Genomic DNA, 25,903 nt, shown 5'->3' on the forward strand with positions numbered 1-25,903 from the left:
AAAAGGTTCAGGAAAAAAATTATATATACATAGACACACATACATATGCATACACACACAGAGAGCATGCAAATGATAAAGCAAGTGGGATAAATGTTATTAATATGTGAATCTAAACAAAGAGATGAGAGTTCCTTATATACTATTCTTAGTCTTGTAACTTTTCCAATACTTAAAATTATTTCCAAATAAAAAGGTTTTTAAAACATTATTAAAAAAAATTATAAAGGACAATTTACCAGAACCATGTAAATTTGTACTTGTTGGCATTTTGATATATCAGTGGTTAATACTATAGGATGAGCAAATTATTCCCTAATAAATATCGGGATATTATTCATCTTTCCAGAACCCACAAAATTTGACAAATTAGTGCTCTAAGACACAAAACGGTGCCTAGAGAGTTAGCTCCCTTTTCAAAATTTATAATTTACCTATAGAGTCAATGTGATAGGATTAGATACAGACAAAAGCAATATTTTCTGGTGGTCTTTGCAGTGTTTGGAGACTAAGGATGCTCAGAAAAGACTGTGTTTGTACAAAAGCCTAGATAAGGAGGCCCAATGCAACGTTTAAGTAGGAGCCTGGAACATACATTTACACCAAATATTCCAACAGCTAGATACAGTAGTAAAATGACTATTTTGAGTAATTACTACCTATAATACGTACTGATAGAAATGTAGACTAAACACAAAATTTTTAGTTTCAGTTTTTACTTTTAGTTTTTGTTTAGTTGGGGTTCTTTTCTATTTACGCTAGATATCAAACCTCCTCATGTAATCGTCATAATACTAATAAAATCTAACCATAAATTTTTGTTTCCTCAAGATTTTAGTAGTATTTTTTCCTTTTATCATCTTGCACAACTGCAAGTAGAAACACGATTTGTTACAGCTTTCAACAGACTCAGCTTCATCAAAACTGAGGAGCCGTGGGCCGGCAGAAGTGCTCCTGAAATCATCTAAAATCCATCTGCGGTATTTTCTACGCGCAATCCCTCTGCAGAATGAAAGAAGCAGGCGGCTCTCAGAGCCTTCAATCACACCATGTAGGAGGGCAGATAAATGCCTCTAAAATTCCCTTTCATTTTATGAAGGGAGACTTCCTCAGTGAAGAGACCTTTCCATCTTTCTGCTTCCCCCCTTTTCAAAGGACTGAATTTTAATGCAAATCTAATTACGCCCTCAATTAGGGCAGGCAGATGCTGTCCAGATCCCTCGGCTCTCTGCGGCCACATGTCAGTGCTAACCTGAAACCCCCCTCGTTTCCCATCACTGGCTTCCAAGAGCAGAACAGGCAGGCCAGGCTCCAAGAGCAGAACAGGCAGGCCAGGCTGGGGCTCAGGCGGTCCGGACTGGACCCAGCAAAGAGCAAACTGGGAGGGAAGACACCACACTGAGACCAAAACTACACCCATCTCTGAGGGAAGGTGCCTCCTTTTCACTTCGCACTTTTTACTTAAAACTGGATTTCAACCTAAGCGTTAACCCTTGACAGCACCTACAGGCCTAAGGAAAACACCGTCTGCTCTGGGGCGAGCTGGGCTGCCTTCAACGATGTCTACCACCATCTAGTGGTTATCGATTTTAAGTTACTCCAGCCTTCAAAAAAGTGTTAAGCTGGTATTTTGCCAGAGACTGTCCAAGGAATGAAAAATAAACGGATGAACTCCACATCACTTAGTATTTCTTCTACCTAAACTAACTCGAAGGTAGAAACTTCCACCAACAGAACAAAATAATATTTGTTTGATCAAGTACGACAACCAGTAGTACTCCCATATTCAAAGGGCGAGAAAGTACATAATAACACCAATTCACAGCTTTAGAATTGTAGCTTTAACGGATTCTCCTAAAATCAAACATCTATTACTATACATATTATAAACATAAACTATGTAGGAGAAATTTGAAATTTCTTTTAATATATGAAACTTTCTCAATTGAAATGTTAAATTTATTCTGTCTCAGAACATGTAGATATATTACCTTTAAAATTTTTAAATCTTTTGACATTTTAAAGGATTTAGAAAATAGAGGATCTATTTGTCAGCTGTTCAGTCTATGAATGGAGATTAAATGAAACAACTTGCATAATCTTTTTTTTTTTTTCCCTTGCATAATCTTTAACGTTCTTTTGGTCACTGTGAAACACAGAACTCAAAACATAATTCTGCTATGGTCTGTAACTAATACTATTAATCTGAAGAAAGAAAAGAGTTTACCCTTCAATCTTTTTTAATTCTTTTTTTTTTTTTTAAAGATTGATTGATTGATTGATTGATTGATTGCTATGTTGGGTCTTCGTTTCTGTGCGAGGGCTTTCTCCAGTTGCGGCAAGAGGGGGCCACTCTTCATCGCGGTGCGCGGGCCTCTCACTATCGTGGCCTCTCTTGTTGCGGAGCACAGGCTCCAGACGCGCAAGCTCAGTAGCTGTGGCTCACGGGCCTAGTTGCTCCGCGGTATGTGGGATCCTCCCAGCCCAGGGCTCGAACCCGTGTCCCCTGCATTAGCAGGCAGATTCTCAACCACTGTGCCACCAGGGAAGCCCCTACCCTTCAATCTTTAAATTTATTTCCTCCTGTCATAATAAATCAAGACTCTAATACCTTTTTTTTAATCCCCAGCACACAACTTAAGTAAGAGAACAGTAAGACTCGGGACACTCACACACCAGGCAGGGACAAGAACCGGACCCACACCAGAAGCTGGGGTGACAGTCGCAGCTGGCAGTGGCTGGCTTACCTGAATGAGGAGGGGGTGTGTGGGCCACCTGTCAATGGTGCTCCACTTCATCGTGGGCTTCTTGCCCACTTCATTATAGTATCTGTAAATGGCATTTAAGCTGCTGCCTGAAATATACAGGGGCCACTTAGTACACGCATGTGGATTATGGTGAAAATAAAAAACAGACTAGTAAAGGCAGTAATTGTAAGTTCAAAGTAGGTAAGTCTTCTGCACAGAATCAGTCTAATTACAATCACTTCAATACTCTAAAATGCATATAGATTTAACTACCCTGCAAATGAAGATCACTAAAAAGCAATCAATTTCAACGGCCTTTCAAAGAGTATTGAGGCCACTTCTCTACAGAAGCATGATGGCGGCGGGGGATTTATGAAATACAAGCAGTCATTATTTGCAAGGACCAAGTCTTACAATTGAAAGCATGTTAAATTTTTTTCCCATTATGAAGGTAATCAACCCCATTTACAGAAACTGTAGGGGGTGGGAAAGAAAGCAAAAAAGAAACTGGTCGTGACCCCAGCATGCTAATACAGTCATTGTTTTATTCTAAGGTAGTTCTTTCCAATTGTTTTTCTTTACAGCTGTTTTGTTTTACAAAGTTATACTTTCAGGACATGTGCAGTTTTGTATCCTGAGTATTTAGGGCATTTTTTACTCAGTATTATGAGATGAATATTTTCCACATTACAATAAAAGCTTTATAACCATCCTTTTTAATGGCTTGTTTGATAAGAAGAGCAGCTTATTAAGGTTTCTAAGCGCATTCTCTGTTTTTACCTGCTTTATAAAATTATCATCATTCCCTAGAATAAGTTAAATGAATACCAATGTCCTTACAGGTAATCCAACAAAACTTGTATTTCTAAGCAAGAGATGGAAATCACGAAAATTCAAAGACTAAGGGAAAGCGGATGGTGCCAACCCAGTGCAATTCTTTTCCTGGCCTAGAGGAGCTGGCACTGGAGCCAAGCCTTAATCCTAGGAAACTAACCCTAACATGGGGCCTCCTCCTCAATCTTCACATGGGGCAAATGCTCCAAAACACTGCCACGCTTCCCAACACCACTGGTTTCTCCATGAGAACTATGAATCAGTTAGGTCTCCAAATTAAAATGCTAGCCAGGACAAAGCCGTATTTAAATCACATGTACTCTCAGGCTAAGACTCAATTTTCAAAAAAATAAATGGAGTTCCATTTTTCTGAGCAGAGTACAATGAGTCAGATAAATCCAAACTGAGTCCATTCCAGGTTCAAAAACCATCTCTCCAGAAATCACAAAGTAGTCACCACCATCTTCACATTGCAAACCACATTTCACAGGTGAATAGCATTTTCAGATGTACAGAAGGACTTCGGGAAGCCACAGCAGGTCTTCTGAATCACTCAGAAACATTCAATGAACTATCAAAAGTAGTAATTAAGGGAAAAGCATAACTGAAAAAATTGCATGATTAAAAAAAGTGATTGATACATAGAATATACTGGTGCTGCCACAATATGTGTCTAAATAAAACAACAGATAAATGACACTCTAGTGGCCTCAAAGAATGAACATGCATCCCAAAGGCTTTCACATCTCTGAAGTAGGGATGTATCTGTCCTTACACCAGAGGTACTACGGAAAAGCTGCACAGACACTACTGTTTTAAACACACTGCTAGAGCCAGCTGTGAAATGAAACCCTAGTCAATCCTTTGTCATATAAATAACCATCTTCTTAACTTGTTTAATTTTGAGAGCGGACATTTACATGTTGAGTTATATTTTTGAAAGCCCGGCCAAAGTATAGCTTAGAAATTTATAAAATCTGATTTATTCTCCAATAACGTTACCAGACATTTTAAAGTTATTGAGGTACATGTCCAAAAGAAATCACAATTCAAACTCTTGAGGGTGTCTGAGAACTCAGACATTTTCACAGGTGCTCTGAATAAATATTTAAGGCACACACCAGGCTTCTAAGATTTCTTCCAGTAGCCTTTTGTTTTCTCCTTATAGTTATAGAAATAACATGCACTAATGTCCAAAAGCAATTTGGGAGTAAAAATGTGCTGACCCCAAGCCTTGAGAAAGGATGTAAACAAATGTATTTGTGGGTGACAGTAGAAGATTTACCTATACCTAATGATACAGAGATTGGCAAAACAGATTATTCTCCAGCTCCAATTAAATATATAGGAAACAACACCTAATAACATTTCCCAAAATCTAGAACACTGAGAGAAATTTGCAAAGGAAACCCTAAACTGGGTTTTGGTTTAACCAGGAACCAACCCATAACCAAAGCATAACCAAAATACATACCAATATTTCCAGTGTTATATGAACATCTCTGCTGGCAAAATGGAAACAGCTACCAACTTTGCTACATTAATAAGAATATTAGGGTAGCCATAAAAATAAGGGTTATTACACAAACATAGAAAGTGGCTTAAGGTTCATTACTGATCCATTGTACAGCTGCATTAAAGCACTGAACACTGGAAGCCACTGCCTTTCACCCACAATTTGTAATTCTCAGCCAACTGGCTAATAACTCAAGGGACAGATGAACCATGAGATTTCAAACGGACTGACCTGAACTCTCAGGTTTAAAACAGACAGGCTGGGTTTGCCATTCAAATAGAAAATGATTTATCGTTTCCTTCCGCGCTCAGCTTCCCTGGTTATTTTTGCCAGGGCCAGATCTACCCTCCCACTGTCAGAGAGAAGCCTTACCTGTGGTAGAGCAGCTGTACTGTGGATACTGTGTGAAAGCAATCGCCCTTTCCAGCCCATCTCTCTCCATCTCTTCAACTGCTTCTTCTGTTAACGGGTGGACATACCGGAATCCAATATAGTATTTGTGAGGGGCTATTAGGAAGCATGCGTGGAAAGGAGAAAGTATTCATCTTGATATAGATTCCAAACAGAATGCAGTGCCCAGAACAAAGACAGTTAACCTAATTTCCTATGATGCTGGTAATGTGGGCAAGTTTGGAATAGTCCTTGGATCTTAACCAGTGTTCTGCTAGTATATGGATTTTTAATCACTATTTTCTGTGGTCAACCTCCCCCCTCACACACACACCTTTATTTAGCATATGGTTTTTAACACTCAAGCTTCTGGGCCTTATTCTCTGCTCTTGGCTGAGATAAGAGAGACTCAAGAGCAGAGAGCATTTACCCTTAAAGTATAACCTCCTCGTAGGTACCAGATACCATGGGAGACATTGTGCTTTTTTTTTCTCATCTAAACCCCATTTTTCAGATAAGGAAACAGACTCTCAAAGGTTAATGAACCTGCCCAAAGTCACACCTAGCAGATGGTCGAGATGAGATTGTAACGTGGGTCTCCCCACCCCAAAGCCTGTGCTCCTTCCATGCCTCGCCCCCAGCCTCTTCCAACACCCGAGTCCCCTCCTCCTGTTTCCTCAGACCCCAGGCCACCTAGTTTACATAAAAGCTCTGGGATACTCGATAAAAGTGCACTAATAACAAATGATTGAAATGATTCTCCTCACTTACATGAAAAACAAGTCAACGAACAAACCAACAACAGTGCTTAAGTTGGAGGCGCTAAGTGGGATTTAAAAATCATTATTCTGGCACCTAAACGGCCCAAGTCAGGGCACATCTGTGCGTTCCTTCTCCTATCACTTTACCAATTCCCTCTCCTATCTCCTCCTGTATTTTAAAAGCATCCTCAACCAATTTCTTAGGCATTTATAAAATCATAAAACTGAAAGTTTCCTAAAGTTACCCAGTTTTTGTTCCTTGTCTTTTCATAGGATTACACTCAACTTATACTCAGGGATGAAGTTGAAAATACACTACACAACATTAAGTAATAGTAAACCCGAGATGACCTTACTGTCCAGGCATAAGCCAGGGCTGCAACTAAGAACATGACACTAAATTGCCACAAGAAACATTTAGGTTGAAGTGCAGAAAAAGATAATACATCTATTGCGTGTGTGTCTCTCTATATATGAGTGTGTATATACATATGCGTGTATATTTTATACATATGTATATATGTGTGTGCTATATATAGGTACAGAAAACATTCCTCGGAAACTTGACCCAGGGGACTGAATCAACGGAGCATGTTGCCAAGAACAGAAGCAGAATATCGATAGGGGAAGAGAAGCGTGTCTGTGCAGGCGAAGGACAGTCTGATTCAATATTCTCTGGTTGGGAGCTACAAAAAGAGGAAGGAAGGGATACAAATGAAATCATTCTCAGCTGCCTGTCCCTTCTAGGCTACCAAATTTTTGGTCTCTTGCATAAAATATGGTGACCTGCAATTAAAACACCCCAGAGGGCATGGCCCTGTAAGCAAACTCCAAATGACCGATTGTTCAAAGATTACGTGGTTCGTGCTAAAACTGCCAACTATCACAATATCATCAAGTCCATTTTTCAGGAGCTCTTGGTGCTCTGAGCTGAGGCTGAAGTGGAATTTGCTTTCTAATCTATCTTGAGACAATCCAATGATCAGATTGACAAAGTAAGATCCCCTGAATGCTGTGGGTCAACCAGCTTCTTCTGTTTTCTTTTCAGCTGCCCGGTAGTTGAAAGTTGTAGCCTAAATGCCTGGGGTCTGGGAGTTCCTCAGATGTTACAGACTAAGAGAGGTGGAGAGGCCTCCCTCACAGATAAAGGCAGGGCGGTGACCATATCTGGAAGTGAGACAGAGTAAAATACTCTGGAAAGAACAGATAATGCTTTCTAAACGGTCCAATTCAAGACGGCCTGCAAAAACATATTTTAGAAAAAGTGACAACGCACTGTCTCCGACTGGACCTATCCTGAGGAACTAACAAGCATTCACGAAGGCTCCTGGCTACCCCCGAAGGAGTGCAGGGAGAGGAAGGAGTCTCCTGGATGTCATCTAGCACCACATCTGGTGGGCACCACATCTGGCCAGAGTGAGCCCCAAACACATGACTCACTGGCCCAGCCTCGGCCACCCTCAGAGCAGCTGCTCAGTGAACACTCTTGGGTGAGAACTACAAAGAAGTAAAAAAAGGAACAAACAGAAAAGCCATTTTGTAAACAGTAAAACTTCATTAATCTCCAGTCCATTCATTTAGCACGTGCAATAGTTCAAATGTCTGATTCGTACATGATTCTTTGAGAGAATGGTGTGAAGTTATTATAATGCTTTGTAATTTGTATCAGATCATGAACCCTATGCCAATGGTGAATAATAAAGGCTCACATATCTTGAATTTTTATCATGTACGCTGCACCGTGCTAATGCCTTTCAGGATTATCTTATTTCATTTTCACAGTGACCCTACGAGTTGGGTTCTGTTTTCATCCCCATTTTCAAGATGAGGTTTAGTGGGGTAAGTTATTTGCCTGACGTCATACAACCAGGGATGGGGAAGCCAGCTCCATCTGAAATGAACCCATTTTGCATCCAATAAAGAATGAAATTATTTTACTGAGTAGCACTTACTTAGAGCTTCACTAAAAGCAGCCATATATAACTAAACTATAATTTTTAAAATGTATTTTAGATTTAGACTTTTCATGAAGTGAAATGATTGCACTTCTCATCTATTTCCTTGTGTGTCCACTAAATGACTGCAATGCAGTATTACTACATGAAACCAATTCCAAGTCATATTCCCTCATGTAACGCACTGTAATTAGTCAATAGTCAATTCTATGCAGAGCCTGTGCAAGTCTCAAAATATCTATACTGGCCACCAAGCAACAACTACTTGTCCCAAAAATGAAACATTTTTATCTGGTTGTAATCATCACTTTTTTTTTTTTTTGACTAAAGAGAACTTTTCCAAATACATGTAAACAAATAGACACAGTTCAAAAGTAAACTTTATAATTTTGTAGGAAAAAAATATAAGAAGGGAGGAGGAATGAGAAAGAGATGAATAGAAAGGAAACCCGATGATGGCCATTCTGACTAGTGTGAGGTGATACCTCATTGTATTTTTGATTTGCATTTCTCTAATGATTAGTGATGTTGAGCATCCTTTCATGTGTTTGTTGGCAATCTGTATATCTTCTTTGGAGAAATATCTATTTAGGTCTTCTGTCCATTTTTGGATTGGGTTGTTTGCTTTTTTCATATTGAGATGCTTGTAAATTTTGGAGATTAATCCTTCATCAGTTTCTTCATTTGCAAATATTTGCTCCCATTCTGAGGGTTGCCTTTTCGTCTTGTTTATGTTTTCCTTTGCTGTGCAAAAGCTTTTAAGTTTCATTAGGTCCCATTTGTTTATTTTTGTTTTTATTTCCGTTTCTCTAGGAGGTGGGTCAAAAAGGATCTTGCTGTGATTTACGTCATGGAGTGTTCTGTATAGCTGATTCACTTTGTTATAAAGCAGAAACTAACACACCATTGTAAAGCAATTATACTCCAATAAAGATGTTAAAAAAAAAAAAGAAAGAAAGAAAGGAAACCTGAAAGCAGGAAGGAGAAGCAGCAGGAAGGGGTGAAGGAGGGAGGGAACCCAGTGCTAGCCCCACCCAGCGGCAGCTGGGGCTTCACTGCCGAGCTTCAGGTCCACTCAGCAAAGCATGAACGGCAGGACAAGAAACTTCTTTCTGGGTAACCTGGGCGAGCCCCGAGGGGGCCACAGAGCCACATCTGGTAATCCTCTTGCTTTTCAATGCAAAGTTCCCCCAAAGAACCTGCTAAATTTTGAGACTGTTTCCTGTTTCCTATATCCACACTCTGTGTGATCATCAGCTGCTATACTCGTTTTGTAGGGTATCCCTCCAATAAGTCTTCAAAGGATTTTTCTCTCTGCCCCTGGAGCAGACTGGCCTGCAGCAGCAAGGCCCCACTAGACTAGAAGCTTCTTGTAAGTAGAAACCATGTTTTTCAACTTTGAGTAGCAGCACTGACCAGCGCAGGGCACTCAATAGGCCACTAATGAATGAATGCGTGGGTGGTCTTGGGCCGCATTAAACACCCCCAAAGCAGGCTTGCGTAAATGATGAGGTGGTCATCTACCACGCAGGAGAAAGGCAGAATTGAACTTGCCTGCCTCAGAGGGTCCCAGCGTGGGCCACAGAGGCTGGTGATAGGCCCTAGGGTCATCAACACCAGGTATCTGATAGCGAGTGGGACACTGCTATACATCCAGGTCATTCCATGGGACCCTTTCCAGACCAACCAGGGAGGCAGAGGCCACTGCTGGCCTATCTGGTCTGAACAAGCCAGCAGTCTCACCACAGAGAAAGAGGGAAGTGGGAAGGATGCATCTGTACTCCTTTTTCAAGGCTGACAGCTCTACTAGGGCTTTTATGGTGATGGGTGCTAGTCTAAGACGTCAACAGGAAAAATGGCATCTTTCCACTGCCTTTGTCCACCGAAGACAGCATAGCAATTGCAGATGTGGTTCACGCTAAACATTTTATCGTGATAAGCGGTTCATGACTAGAGAGTTTGTCCTCCATCAGGTAGGTGCGAGGTGAGGTCAGCCAAGTTTCCCTCACCCGACATTTTAAAAGATACACTGTGTCACATGTGGCTGAGCGGTATAAGAAACGCCCTGAAGCCACAAGTGAAGGCAGGGAGCAAACCTAATATTCAAAAGCACAACTGAACAATTTTCCAAGTGAGATGCTCTGCCGAGGGCTGGAGCCCTTTGTCCCGTGTGTGACACAAACAGTGGATTCTGAGAGCGACTCGAGCTGATGCTCAGTGAAACGCTTTTGGTCCTGCCCAGCGGGGCTGCTCTCCTTGAGGGTCCCCACTGTGTCACACTGTCCTGATCCTGAACCCTAGACTGTCTGCAATGAACACATTTCATGTGTCCTAAGATGCACATTATTTGTTTTAACACCTTATATTGGTCTACAACAGACACCGTCTTAAAATTAACTGACAGAGGTCTTGTGTCTTCGTATTATATAAAAACAATGGTGCGTCCTGCAATCAATGGTGCCTTGAATGCAATTAAATACGGCACTTAGAGTTCCTTCGTGTAGTTAATGTTTCATTCTGCACATTATAATTTGCGTTAGAGGTTCTCAGAGAACAGTCACCAGATGTGTGCAATCCTCTTTTTAGTGCCATGCCCAACGAGGCACTTAAATGACTCACAATCATGGTATTGCCAAGAGCTGAAAGCGGTTGCTGAAAGTTGCTTAGAGCCTCATGGCTGCAGTAGCAGCTAGCTAATTCTGCCCTAAATGCTGATCTAATTAGTCATCCACACAGAAATAAACAGAAATAGCAGCAGCCTCAACCTACTTCCCAAAGATTTCTTTCCAGGACGATGATATATGCATCTTTTTTTTCATGGCAGGTAGCCTCTTCCTTATAATCCAGCTCAACTTAACACACACCTCCAACTTCCTTTTGAGACTAATGTTCCAAAACTTTAGCTTTTTTATTTGTAACATAAGGAAGTAATAGAAAAGGCGTACATCTGGGGACAAAGGAAAATGCCACAAGAACTGAGTTCAGTGGCCGGGCATCATGTAGGAACCCCTGCAAATCGAGAGCTGCTGGTACCCAGAATTGCATTTGGCTTCCAACAGTGTTGTGACTTTCACAACTAAACTTTGAAAGAACAAACCTAGTGAGATGTGAGTTGAGAAACACCATACCTGTGTGCGGGGACAACTCATCCAGCAGCTTCACCATGCCTTCCCCTTGCTTAGAAGTCCACATCTTGATGGGGGATCCACCTCCAATCCTGCGGTACTGCTCCTGAATTTTGGGGGTTCGGCGTTTGGCAATGAATGGTCCCAGCTTACTAAATCATTGAACATTGAAATCATTTTATTCCAGCTAAGCAAGCTCAGAAACATTTTCTACTCAATTAAAAAAAAAAAAGATAAGCAAAATTTTAAGAAGAGCCTATTAAGATCAAGCCTTTAAAAACAGAAGCTCGAGGTCATTGACACCAGCCTGCTCTTTCGGCCCAGATTAGAGAGAGAGAACCAGACAGTCTCTGAGGAGTACCCACCCTGCCCTACAAGCTGTTCTAGCAGCAGGCCCTGAAGATTCAGGAGCCCAAACACCTGTGCAGAGGCCCTGGCTGTGTGCTAGCTACTAACTTAACACCTCTTGATCCTGCGCCTAATAGGAACTAGGATGTACAAGACATTAGGCAGTGTACAGCCCTCTTATTTAAGAAAATGCATGTTAATCCTATGATATACTTGCCCACATGAGCAAAGATGTATGCACAAGAATGTTCACTGTAACACTGAAAACAATCTAAGTGTCCGTCAGTGAGGCACTGGTTAAATAAACTAAGGTATGACCATACAGTGCAATTCCATACAGTCATGAAACAGAATGAGCCAGATTTATATAATCTGTTATGGAATAATCTCCAAGATAAATTAAGTTTCAAAAAAAAAAAAAATAGCAAAGTGCCAAATGATGTACATAAGTACATTCACGTTTGTGTAAAAAAGGGGGGGATGTGTGTGTGTGTGTGTGTGTGCGCGTGTATATATACACCTGGATGTGCCTGGACTATTTCTGGATCTAACAGTGCTTACCTCAGGGGTGGGCAAGTGGGAGGCTGGAGTCCAAGGGGAAAGAAACACCTGCTTTTTACTATAAACACTTATTAACTATTTGCATTTTCTTATCATATGCATATATAAATTTTTTATTAAAAAACCCTATGCTGGGTGTTCTGTGATGACCTAGATGGGTGGGATGGGGGAGGGGGGTGGGAGGGAGGTCCAAGAGGGAGGGGATATGTGTATGCATATAGCTGACTCACTTCACTGTGCAGCAGAAACTAACACAACATTGTAAAGCAATTATACTCCAATTTTTTAAAAAAGATATTGTGAAACTCAGTCATATACATCAAAATATACAACAAATATCAATCATACCTCAAAAAAAAGAAAGAAAGAAAGAAGAAGAGAAAGAAGGAGGGAGGGAAGAATGAAAGGAAGGGAAGAAGGACAGCAAGAACTCAATTTCACAGCACAAATGAATAATACTCATTGCTTCCCTGAGTGTTAGATGGTTAAGTACAAAGTACAAATACATCTTTAAAGCTCCTTCAGCTGTGTCCAGACCGCTGCAATTTCCAGAGCTCTGGGGAGGAAACGGCCCAAGGGGAATCCTTGCTAACTTGCTTTCTCTCTCCCCTACAGTTCTTCTGACATCATAGCCTTCTCATAACTAATAGAAAATAATAATGCTGCTCTAGCACTACCAGATATGCACTAAAACCGTTTATTTATTTATTTTTTAACTACAGAACTGAGATACATGGAAGGGAAAATGCACTGCACAGGTTATGGATAAGTATAGGCATTTACATGTATCTTACTTTTGAACAGGAAGTGTTATGAGGTCTCGATCCAAGAAGAGCCTCAGAAGGAAGTCGTGAACTTCTCCGACGGTTTCAGGGCCTCCCATGTTCAGCATTAATATTCCAGTTTTCGGCTTCCTACATAAATCAAATGGCAACAGTTGATTTGTAACACTTCTAGGGTAGAATTTTGTTTCTGCTAGCAAACTCTCATCTAATCTGTTCAAGGCAAAGATGAAAAGCTACAGATCTCTCCACTGCCATCACAGTGAACGCATGAGGCCTCCAGCTCTGCACGGTCCAAGGTCCCAGCTCAGACTCTGACCTTCACCTCCTAGCTCCATCTCTCTCCCTGGACTTTCCCTGGGCTCCAAATATTCCCCTATTAAACTGCCAGCCCTGAACAAAGATCCCATTCTTTGGGGACTGACGGTCAAGGTGTAAACCTAAAATTGTCCTGAGGCTGAAACACTTGTTCACATGACTGCCTCGTGCCTACACAGGTTACCTGATCTCTCCAAGCTTAAGTTTCCTCATCTGTAAAATAGAGAGTCCACCAATTACCTCAAAAAGTTATTTTGACAATTAAGTGCATAATGTACTTATTCAGCATAAGCTGGCACAAACAGTAGGTTCTATTCTACACAGAGGAGCCGTGGGTTTCCCTATAATTTTAAACCTCCCCAGTAAACCACCAGCCCATCTCTCATGCCCTTATTTACTCCCTTCTCTTTAGTTAATTATTAAATTATTAATGGCTTAAATTATTTCTTGCTACTCTGCTTCCTTCTCCAGAGCCTGCCTTTACTCCTGTTCAGTGTCCCCTGCTGTGATAAACTACATTTCTCACTTTACACTCACCTCGCCATCCTTCATCTAAAACCCACTACTTAGGTAATTCCTGTAAAACACTGTTCTGAATTATTCAAATTAGTCCCAGGCTAAAGAATCAACCACTGGATGAGCAAAAGGAAACAAAAAGAAAGTCAAGCAGCTTCTGGGAAATTTTTTTTAAAAAGGACTATGCAAAAAATGTAAACTTATAAAATCCAGAGCAGCTCTGAGGCCTGCACTGCCGAAGTGAGCCAGGTCAGGATGAGTTCTCTATTCCTAAACCAGCCAGGGGGCAAGATGGGGCCACAGCAGGACCAAGTGTCTCCCCTGAGCTTCGGGGAGCCACCAGAAGACCATGACTCTGGTCGGAACCACAAGGTCAAAGCCTGAGATGGGACCGTGGAGAACTGCGGGCCTGTCTTTCCCCATGTGACAGGAGTGAAAGAGGCTGCCGGTGGGGAAAAGAAAGGACAAGGAGTGTTTCTTCCACTCATCCTTTTTTTTCTTTTTGTGCCCTGTAAACATTTAGATATAATTCACATACCATAACACCTGCCATTTTAAACTGTACAATTTGGTGGTTTTTAATATATGCACAAGGTTAGGCAAACACGACAGCTATCTAATTCCTAAACATTTTCCTCACTCCCCAAAACCCCACTTACCCATTACAGCCATTCCCTATTCTCCCTCTCCCTCACCCCTGGCAACCACTAATCTACTTTCTGGGCCTATGGATTTGCCTATTCACAGAAATAGAATCATAATATGTGGCCTTCTGTGTCTGGTTTCTTTCACTTAGCATAAAATTTGCAAGGTTCATCCATATTGTAGCATGAATCAGTACTTCCTTCCCTTTCGTGGCTGAATAATATTCCATCGTATGGGTATCCTCTCCATTCACTCTTGATAAAACAGCCGAGGAATAAGCAGCCTGATGTTGATTTAAAACACCATTATTACAAATGCCGAGGGGTCTACTTTCTAAATCTCCTACGTCAAGACCACCTTTAGCTAATGCAGTGACTACAGCAATCCTGCTGAGATGGGTCTCGTTTGGAAGACTGCTCTTAAAGTGTTCTAAAGCTAATGATATCATGATGACATTTTAATTGCAATTTTTAAAAAAATGTTAATAATGTCTGGCAATAATTTTAGGCAACAGAGTGTGTCAAATTTATACAAGTAGAAACCATTTTCTTGGTCAAACATAGTATAGGTGGATGCAGTAGAAATCTGAATTCTCAGCCTAAATTTTCAAAATAAGAACCAATTCCTGGGGAAAGGGAAGTGTTGTATTACAATGAACTCAGGGATTTTCTAATTTAGACCCCATTATATAGATTAACCAAGTTCACTTTTCACATCATTGTCTTAGGCCAGGGTTTCTTGACCTCAGCACTGCTGACATTGGGTGCTGGATAATCCTTTGTTGTGGGACTGTCTTGTGCTTTGTAGGAGGTTTAGCGGCAACCTTGGCCTCTACTTACTAGATGGCAATAGCACACACCCTACCCAAGCTGTGACAACCAAAAACGTCTCCAGACATTGCCAAATATGTCCCGGGGACAAAAATGATCCCCCATCCCACCCTCTGTTCAGAACCACTGTGTTAGAGGAAAGGGGTTTAATCTCTTTTTATTTACTAAACCAAGCAACCACTCTTAAGTTGTTGTTCCATAACTTTTCTACCCCCTCGGGCCAGAGGTCCTATCAATGAATTAACAAACTGGTGTTTTGTTTTCTTGATACCTGAAAATTCCAGATTCATTACATTGTGAAATTGTATTATTCCCTTAATCTTTCTACTTAGGCCACTGGTGTTCTGGGATTCTGTCTCTCACCCTCAAAAGCTGTGACTCACAATAAATTAAGTGCATTTTTCCATGGATTGCTGCCAGTTAACAGATTACTGGTTAAGAAACCCCACGCTAAGAGACTTACCTAAGCCACAGAGGGCATCAATGTGCAAACGGGATTTAGAACTGTTTTTCATCTATAACACCTGAGCTCAGAACAAGAGTGGCTTTAAATGGGATGTTACTCTGCCCTGCAAATCCATGTTTTGCAAACCATGTTGATCTTATACATGAAAGAAACACACGATTTGAAAATACCTAAATACGCTTGCACTTAATTCAAAACTGTGTTGTGCATGACGAATGGTGCATTAGGAAGCCCTAGTCCAACACCCCTCTATTCCCGAATGTGAACTGCAAAGCTTTAGCCAAGGGTCACTGTCTCTTCTCCCCTCCAGACACAGAACATCTGACACCAAAGTCTGAATGATCAAGTTCCCCTTGTTTGAATGTAAAAGCGTATACGGCAAACATATTGAAAGCTTCTCATTTGAAAAGGTTGCCACATTTTGCCATTTATATTCTTGCACTCTCAAAACATGAGGTTTTTCCTTTGAACTATTAATTGGACAAACCAAAACTTAAGCTCATCAATTACTAAAGGAACAGATTAATTCTATTCTACTATATATAGTCAGCATCAAGATAAAAAACAAATCCCAGCTCTTCATTAAATCTCCAAGATGTAATTGGCCAGAGGATCTATGCTGCCTCTAGAACAGGGTTTGGCAAACTCCAGTCCATGGGCCAAATTTGCCCACACACCCCCTGCCTGCTTTTGTAAATAAAGTTTTATTGGAACAGGGCTTCCCTGGTGGCGCAGTGGTTAAGAATCCGCCTGCCAATGCAGGGGACACGGGTTCCAGCCCTGGTCCGGGAAGATCCCACATGCCGCGGAGCAACTAAGCCCGTGTGCCACAACTACTGAGCCTGCGCTCTAGAGCCCACGAGCCACAACTACTGAAGCCCGTGCGCCTAGAGCCCGTGCTCTGCAACAAGAGAAGCCACTGCAATGAGAAGAACACGCATCGCAACGAAGAGTAGCCTCCGCTCGCCGTAACGAGAGAAAGCCCACGCGCAGCAACAAAGACCCAACACAGCCAAAAATAAATAAATAAAATAAATTAATTAAAAAAAAAGTTTTATTGGAACAGAGTTCCACTCATTTGTTTACGTATCACCTGTGGCTGCTCTCACATTATGATGGGGGAGGTGAATAGCAGCAAACAAGACCAAAGGGCCCACAAAGCCTGAAAACATGTACCATTCAGCCCTTTGCAGACAAATTTGTAGTGTAGTATTGTCTAGAGTAGTCTGAGCACTAAGTAGCACAGGGCCTTCATCATATCTGGCATCAGAATGACTCACAAAGACACTCACCACTTCATCATCTCTAATATTTAAAACCCAGAAATAACCTATGTGCCCTGTAACATGAGATTGCATAAATAAATTAAGATTTAATAAAATACTCTTAGGCTATTAAAATTATGTAGACTTTTTATAGTTATGTGGTAGACATTAAATAAAAAGAGGAAGTTATAAAAATAATATATGTAGTATTATCACATTTTGATAAATATATACTGAATAAATATTAATAGATACAGGTATAGAGACAAAATACTGGGTGGTGAGATTATCAGTGATTTTTTTTTTCCTGTCTGTATTTTCTAAAATGAACTGATTTCTTTTGTATAAATATGATATAAAGTTACTTACTAGAATTTGGGAGTCTTTTTAGATTTTTATTCAATTTTAATAATTTAATCTTAAGGCGATTTATGTTGCTGATTTTTGCCACTAGGATAACACAGTAATGAAATAATTTTTCTCCCAGGGTTCCACATCCAATCAGTTCTTCAGTTTACACCAAATACTTACCCCAAACCCTAAATACTTAAAGCACTTTGTACTATGGCTGAGGTGAGAAAAGAGGGGCCATGGGGGGCAAGGAGGAGTGGCGTCCTGCTGGGCATGCGCCCAGGATGGAGACAGTGTCTGTGCTTCCTGTCTCCCTTCCCACGTGTGGTTTTTCAGGAGGCCCGAGAGTCGAAAGGAGATGATTTGGGACCCCACCTTACTGCCCTATCCCCAACAAACCTCAGTTCACTAAGTGCTCCATCATCATACCCAGGATCACACAACGAAAAGTAACAAACACAAAATATGACTATTTTCAAAGCTATAAAGCTCTCGTAGAACATCTGGTCTACCAGAAAGATCAAGGCGTTAATAGTTCACAGCTACTTTCTTTCTTTCTCTCTCCCCAGTGTTAAAGTGCATTACTCCTATCTGTGTACTCATCTAAAAAGTGACCTTTACAGTCTTCTGTTGCCTCTTTACCAGAGGAAGACTTGAAAACAGCTGTGGCCTCTGATATTGAAGAGGACACCCAGTAGCAACGCCATGCCTGCTGACGTCCACCCGCAAACAGCAGAGGTGAGGTAGGGAACGTACTTTGTTTCTTTAATAAACTGTAAATCACATTATGTCATTTACAATAATATTCACTGCATTAACAGTTTACTACAGAAATTCTTGGTGGATTAGTTATTCCTTTTCCCGCACAGGAGATGTATTTCATAAGTATAATTATGTTAGGTTCATAAACATATTTCCAGCATACACATAATTTATGTTATGGGACATATTCCGAAACTAAATTCCCACACGATTTGCAGACTGTTTGTACTCAACTCTGTGTCCTTTAACAAAAGCCCTGTGGGATTTTTGTCAACCAGACCTCAATAAAGCTGGGAAAAAAAAATTTTAATAGAAAATGTCAAAATTCAAAAACACTTTTAAAGCCTTAATTGGGGGTGAAATCTATACGTTTAACAGCTATTGAAAGGAAGCCAAGAAAATAACATACCGCTCCTTACATACTGGGTTTTCGCAACACCTCTCCTCATAGGTAGCTGGTATCCACCGGTGTTTGCATCAAGAAAGAGAAATCCTTATTAGTACCTAAAATTAGACTCATACCTGTTCCCCGGCTGAACTTGAGGTCTGGGGCTTCTGGCACGTTGGGCTGTTTCTGTGGCAGCTGCTGCTGTGGCTGCACCCGACTGGCACCTCCGTGGCTGACAGGCCCTTGAGCCACCATATACCACTGCGACAAAATTAAAGTGGCAGCGTGAAATCTAGCTGGAAAGTAATTGCTTTTGAAGAGGTCCTCAGAGCATAATTCCTGGATCTAAAATTTAAAGAGATGCTACAGCAGAGGTGATTTCCCCAGCATTTCACTGCAGGTGGGGGAAGGCTCTTAAGGCCTCTCTGAGGGGGTGGGATGGCGTCCCCTAGGATGGCTTACAGGACTCGCATGGAGCCCTTTTAGAAGCTACACACACCTCCTCTCACTGCCTCGGCCGCCGCTTTTGATAGATCCCTCATGAGATCACTGCGTGTTATGATGGCAGCATGCTGCTCCTATGAAAGGTGAGGAGCCTGCAGAAAAGGTCAAGAGCCACTGATTTAAGGAGTGGAAGCTGGGCCAGTTTTCAACCACTTGCACAGATCTCACATCTGCCTCCTAGCCTTCTCCAATATGGTACCAGTACTAAGAACCCCAGGATTGCCCTCGGACTCTGACAAGGGCCGGGGGATGGAGGTGCTCTGCTTTCAAGGGCCGATTCTGGTCCGCCTCCTACTGCACCCTGCCCCGTGGGGTATGCCATCTGCATGGACCCCCAGAGTCCATGCCCCCCCATTCCTGACCAGGCTCCCAGGACCCAGGACCTCAGAATTCCCTGCCCCAAAATCTCCACTTCCAGGGTCTGGCGCAGGCCTCTTTCCTGCATCCATCCTCTTGATGGCAGATCGCACCGTCAGTATAAGCAATTCTTGACCTGAAGGGTAGCCAAACGGGTGGCTGTTCATAGGGTCAGGAATGGAGCTTGAACATACATACACGCTGGAGTACGCACAAGGCTCTTCACCGTGCTGGGCAGGCCAGGAGTGGGAAGAGAAGCAGGGAAGTCTGCCCGCCCGAGGCAACTTTCTCAAGGCCGCGGCATTTCTGTAGGAACTGTGAAGAGTTCAAGAGTTCACCCTCCCAGGCCGTTAGCAAGGTCTATTTGTCAGCATAGCAGAACAGAACATAATTCACAGTCTGTTAGCTTGCTGTATACGGTCTTGTCCTGGGCACCACAAAGTTAGCTGTGGGCCTGGAGAGCCTATCTGAATCGAGGAGTCCATGGGCCATACGCAGTTATAGCGTGAAGGGTATTCATCCTTAAACAACACAGAGTGAAACTGAACTGAAACCACACAGTAGGTACTCAAGATGGCAATGCAGGACAGTAGTTACTACCGTGCCCCACAGTATACACTCAACCTCCCTTCCCCAGTCTCAAACCAGCAGGCCTGAAACCAGCCTGAGGTCAGTCTCCTTCTACCCTCCTCCTACTTACGAGTCAAAGGTGTTCTGGTGAGGAACCCGGGCTGTGGACCAACGGACCCGACTCTGAATCCAGTTCTGCCACTTACTAGTAATGTAACTGGGGCTGGGTTATAATCTTTCTGAGCCTTAGTTTCCCCAGCTGTAAAATGGTGAAACCCTGCTATCTGCATCCTTGTAAAGATTGCAGCAGATAAGACCAGTGAAGCACTCTTCACAGGGCCTGCCTCATATAATTGGTACCAGTATTATTTTCCTTGGTAAGTGTCTAGAGCATAGGGACTACACCTGCTCTGAATCTTTTCTTCTTTTTTTTTATCACCTAGCAGGTCTATAAAATATAGGAGAATGATATTTCCAGGCCACTTAGATTTCCAACTATCCAGATTGTGCACATTCCCAACAGAGCCAATTACGTGAGCTTGAGCTGAATAATCCTTATTAACTCAAAGTGGAAGTGCAAAGATTGACATAAAGAACTTCAATTCCGCTCACATGAAGTCTCAAACCAGCTCACATCTCCTTATTTTAGACCAGTTCAATTCTGAACGGCACGATGAGATTTAACCAGGTTCTCAATCAAGCTGCGATGTCTGCAATTCCTTATATAAATGAGGTTACATCAGATTCCATGGGGTATCAGAATAGAACTTTGGCATTACATAATTTGACTGCTGGTAATATAATAAGATTTCCTCCTGCAAACTTTAAACGGGGGTGGGGTGCGGGTGCGGAATAAGGATGCGACTAGAGTCTCCAACCAGTACATTAGTATTGCTTAGTACAGTTTGGGAGCTTGTAGCTTTTCAAGCTGCCGAAAACTACTGCCATGCCCTCTACTTACAAAATTCTCTTCTCTGAGGTTAAATAAATTCTCAGAGAAGTTGATGCTGCTAATGATGGATCCTTTCTGCTCAGGACATAGGGTTAATACACCCACCTCTCAAGGACTTCTCTAAAACACTCCTCTCCCTTGATGATCTGTAAAATGATCATGTAGAGGCTTACAGATGATCTGAAGCCTCTAGAAAAACAGAGTATCTCCTACCAAATGATTAGTATTAATCTAGCTAAAGGAGTTTAAAGTAATTATTCAAAGAACCAAATGAGACTCCTGAATACACTCAGCTCACAGCTTAAGAGAAATTCAAAGGCACAGGCACTCTACATCGTGTGGTGTAGAGTGTGTATTCTGGAGCTAGAGAGATCTGAGCAGAAATTCCAGATAGGACCAAACAAGCTGTGTGACAGTAATTGGGCAACTCACTGAGCTACTCCAAGCCTCACTTTTCTCATCTGTAAAATAGTGATAAGGCCAAACTTGCAGGGCTGTTGTAAAGATTAGGAAAATTTTTTAAAATCTATGTCCAGCCCCAAGAACAGTGTCTGGAACAATGCATGAAGTAAGAACACTCAATAGTAAGGATCTGCTCACTTATGAACTAAGACCAGGTAATTCTAACCCTACTCTTGGCATGGACAACTGGTTTACCTTTGGAAGGCCTACAAACAATAAAAGCTATAAAACCAAGGGATATGCAGAAAAGAAGATGATGTAAGAAAACAAAACTTCATTAATGCCTGGACACACTCAATAGGTGAATCATTCAAAAGTATACCTGTGACTTAAGAAGTTCATGGGTATCAAGTGGTTCTCCAAAAGCAAATTATTTAATATTTTGGATGCTTGGGGGTGGTACGTGGGAGGGTAGAAAACAAGATACACAAGTACCTAATACAGCCCTTTTCTATCACACAGGAGATGAAGATTATTTCAAAAGGTCCTTATAAACATGAGTATCATTTTAAAAATTAACAGAAATAAGGTTCTATATTGTAACTATTAATAAACACTTGGGGAGGGGAGGCTTTAAGAAAAAAATTGTTATTTTTCTAGTATGGAGCTAGAATGTTCTAATTTATTAATTTAAACATTGATATTCTTTTTTATTATTCTAGATTTGTTTTTTTCCAATTACAAAAGACATATATGCCTAACGTAAAAAATCTGGAAAGAAAATGCCACAAAGGAACAATAATTCTTTATTCTATTAACTTTCTAAAATATATGTATATACTATATACATATATACTAGGGAGCTTCGTATTAATTCTGTACTATGCTAAAAACATAGAGTGTAAAACTTTGCTTTTCTACTTTGAGAATTCATTTTGAGAATTACTACTCAATTTTTTCTAACCCAGATGTTAATCCCTTCATATAAAATAAGATAATTAAAGTATTATAACTACATCTAAAATCAGAGTCTGTAATTCAATTGAACTTCAAATCTACTTCTGCTGTGGTTTCTGAATCCTTCCACTTGGTTACTTATAACCTGGACAACAAAGCATTTAAAGTTTCTCATATTGTTCTATGACCTCAACTCTAGAGCCTGTCAGACTTTCTTTGCCACAGGAAGGGTCAGTGAAAAAAAAGATTAATTTGATACTTCTTTCAGCCCCGTCGTTACTGGCACTGTGCTTCCTTTTCTTAAAAGATAATGTCTTTCGTCTCCCACTGCACTTAGTGACCTGATTGTCATTGGACACTGGGTCTTTATTATTTTCCCAACAAAGTCACCTGTAATAAGATATGGAGGTTCAGAGTGGACCCTCCACTCCTTCTCAGTAGGTGATAGATTGATGAATTAGGGAACTTCTTAGAAAAATAAGTCAGGTCTGTGTCCAGTCATCATTCAAATATACTAATTAAGCATCTTAGTAGGTGGCAGCCTTTTACATACTAATAACTGAACATTTTGAGGTTATCTATGTATCTACTGTGTGCCAGGGACTGTGCTACAGGCTTTACCTGTATCCTGCTAATCTTCACGGCAAGCCTATGAGGTATGACCTTCTTTTATGTTTAGCAAAGTTCAAGCTGGGGTGAATGCCTCACTCAGGGGCGTCACAGGAATGCTGCAGAGCTAGTGACCCAGCCAGGTGTGTCTGAACCAGAGTCCCATCAGTTCATCCTGTGGACACAACCTACATTCACGTCTGTATCAGAAACGTGGGGAGTTGTCCATGGGTCTTATTTCTTCTCCAAATATCTCTAGAAAATACTAGCCTGGGCTGCCCCGCGGTGGGTCCTGCTGACAAGGACAAGTGAGCACCGGGTGATGCCAGGGGCCAGGGCAGCAGTGGGCACAGTGTGACCTCCACCACCAGAGAGGGAACCCCAGGGTAGATGCCCATGGTGATAATGAGGATAATGATGCCAACGGTACTGTCTCTATGGCAGGCCCTTAACACACTCTGCCTCCCGAAATCACAACAATCCTGCGACTATCATTATTCTTGTTTTACAGATAAGAACTAAGGCTCTGAGAAATTCAGCCACTGCTCACGGCCACCCAGCTGACCGATGTGACTCCGGGACCCCTCCCCGCGGCCTCTCAGGGTCCTCGGGGGACCCACGTACCCCCCTCTCGCCGCTCCCAGGGGAGCGCCCCTTTCCGGATCCCTTATCCGCCCCTCGCCCCGTCGCGGGCAGCTTCCTGCGCAGCCCGCCGCCGCTCCTTGGAAGTTCCCAGGCCCGGGGACCCCGGCGCCAGCTGCCCGCTGTCCCCGCCTCGGCGGCGGCCGCAACAGCCCCACTTACGCCGATCGCGGAGCAGGACGCCCGCAGGTCGCAGGGCCGCAGCCATGTTTGTGCCGACTAAAACCATTCCCGGGGCAGCCTCGGCCCGGGACCTGGGTTCCTCCCGCGGCAGCACGCCCAGGCGCGGGCCCCACCAACGGCTAACAGCAGACCTCAGCACCCACCACCCACGCCTCCTTATCAGGCTAGGCCACTCCCTGCGCCCAGGCTGTGTGCCCGCTCATTGGTGCCGGGCCGGGGCGGGGCTTCAGGGGCGGGGCCAGGTGCAGACACGCCCCTCCCCGGGAGCCCGCTCTGCTGCAGCGAGGTGCCCAGGGTAAGAAAGGGTCACAGGCTGTGCTATTGGCACCTTCCACCCAAACCACCAAAAATCCGTGCGGGTCGCCCTGAACGAACGCCCTGGTTGCATGCGCCCACCTGACCAAGGCAGGAACTGCAGCCACGACTCCGCAAAGAACTTTTTTGACATTTCCACTACTATTACTTACCTATGACAATGCTTTTGCCTCAATTCTCCAGTTTTGTGGCCTAGTTACAGCACAACTGTACCGACCCTGTTTTATTTTGCTTTGTTTTCAGAATGAGAAAAGGAATTATTTTATATCAGACACTCATGACATACTTATTAAGTTCCTCTGTAGTATCTCTATGCAGCAGAGTTTGACAGCTGGGACCAGAAAGCAAACATTATGCTGCTAACGTGATAGCATTAGGAAAAGTGAAGGCCAGTCCGGCAAATGCATTTTTTGGAGGGCTGGTACGGTGAGGTTCGTCAGTGTCATGTCTGTGCACCTTCGCAGGGTGACCGCCTGGCCCCAATCCCGCGCACAGAACAGGTGCCCCCCTCATTTCTAGCCCTTGCTACATTCCCACAGCTCCGCCCGCCCATCTGGCCCTAACGCTCAGTGCATCTCGAAGTACAAGACCAACCTTTGGAATAGAAAGGTGTCAGGCACCATTCTTTCATTCACTGAACAAGTATTGAGCACCTACTCTGTGCACTGGGAAAACAGCAGTGAACAGAGCAGACAAGGGGCTTACATAGGGATTAGGGGAGAGACAGAAAATAATCACAATATGTAGTATTTAGGGTGATGATGAGCGTTAGAAAGAATGAAGCAATGTAAGGGAGATGAGGGAGGGGAGGCTAGTGCAATTTGAAATAGATGGGTCAGAGAAGTCCTCACTGACATTTGGGCAAAGACCTGAGGAAGTAAGGGGGCAAGCCACGTGCAACATTCCAGGAAAATGGAGTCTAGATTGAGTGCAAAACCAGTTTTCTGTAGCTAAAATGTATGCTCTTGATTGAATTCGTTTATTTATTATTAAAGTGAGTCCTCTTTCTGGTTATCAGCTTGGTGTAAAATGTCATCTTAAGTGGATTGCCTTTCATATTATCTACACGATCTTCAAATCAGGCAAGAGGTGTTCCCTGAGAAACAGACAGTAAAACTTGCTCCTCGTATCAGCTGCTTTCCTATACATTTTGCTAGCTCTCCATTCTCAGAATGAAAATTACATTAGTTTAATTTGCCCTTTGAAGAGGTGACCTTTATAGATAATATACTCCTCTACCTAAAGCCTAAACCCACTGCTTTTAAATCAACTACACAAAACGTCTCTACAGTTTGAAATGCTGTGCTGGAAAAAGTGTCGACAAGGCCAGAGAAGTAGAAAAAGCCAAGGGTTTTTAATGACTGAGGTATGTGGGCTCTTCTTGGCTCAGGAGGCTCAGGATAAGTCACCCTTCCATCACGGGTGCTGTACCGCTCCTGCTAAGTGGAGATAGCAGAGGTCTTCTGGTCCCTCCCAGGGAAATGCTGATGATTAGTGACAAGGCATAAAGGTGCCAAATCTCATGTAATCAACATTGGGGCAAGTTAAATTTGTATCTGGCCAGAAAAAAGAAAGGAACTAGCAAACCATGCTTTATTAAATATATTAACATAATAACATTTAAAAAAATGAATCAGCACCATTTCATTCATCTTCCTTTTACTGACTCTTAAAAAACTCATTCGAAATTATACTCATGTATAAAACCTCCCGACACACATATTAAGACTCATAGGTTACAAATGGAAACAGAACTTCATTATTTTTCCCCAAAGAGCTCTTTATGACATTTGTTACTTCTAATCTATGGCTTATTTCTTACAAAAAGCATCAAATACAACAGCTTTACAGT

At 42.2% G+C, this 25,903-nt stretch overlaps 1 protein-coding gene across 3 annotated transcripts in view; it reads right to left on the bottom strand.

The window, feature by feature from the left end:
• FECH (ferrochelatase) overlaps nt 1–23,885 on the bottom strand; it is a 33,868-nt gene extending 9,983 nt beyond the window's left edge. Inside the window, exons 1-6 of one of the 3 annotated variants that reach the window (XM_068563070.1) lie at nt 23,716–23,885; nt 18,582–18,627; nt 13,032–13,151; nt 11,332–11,480; nt 5,470–5,604; nt 2,748–2,854 (exon numbers count right to left, since the gene is read on the bottom strand). In XM_068563070.1, the coding sequence (XP_068419171.1) occupies nt 2,748–2,854; nt 5,470–5,604; nt 11,332–11,480; nt 13,032–13,151; nt 18,582–18,627; nt 23,716–23,782 (624 nt within the window). In that variant the 5' untranslated portion in view covers nt 23,783–23,885. Of the gene's footprint in view, nt 1–2,747; nt 2,855–5,469; nt 5,605–11,331; nt 11,481–13,031; nt 13,152–18,581; nt 18,628–18,694; nt 18,822–23,715 lie in introns of all 3 variants that reach the window. The other 2 variants (XM_068563069.1, XM_068563071.1) reach the window with 2 other exon arrangements.
• Nucleotides 23,886–25,903: the final 2,018 nt, after the last annotated feature.

Source organism: Eschrichtius robustus, chromosome 14, assembly GCF_028021215.1.
Source record: "Eschrichtius robustus isolate mEscRob2 chromosome 14, mEscRob2.pri, whole genome shotgun sequence".
Taxonomy (NCBI): domain Eukaryota; kingdom Metazoa; phylum Chordata; class Mammalia; order Artiodactyla; family Eschrichtiidae; genus Eschrichtius; species Eschrichtius robustus.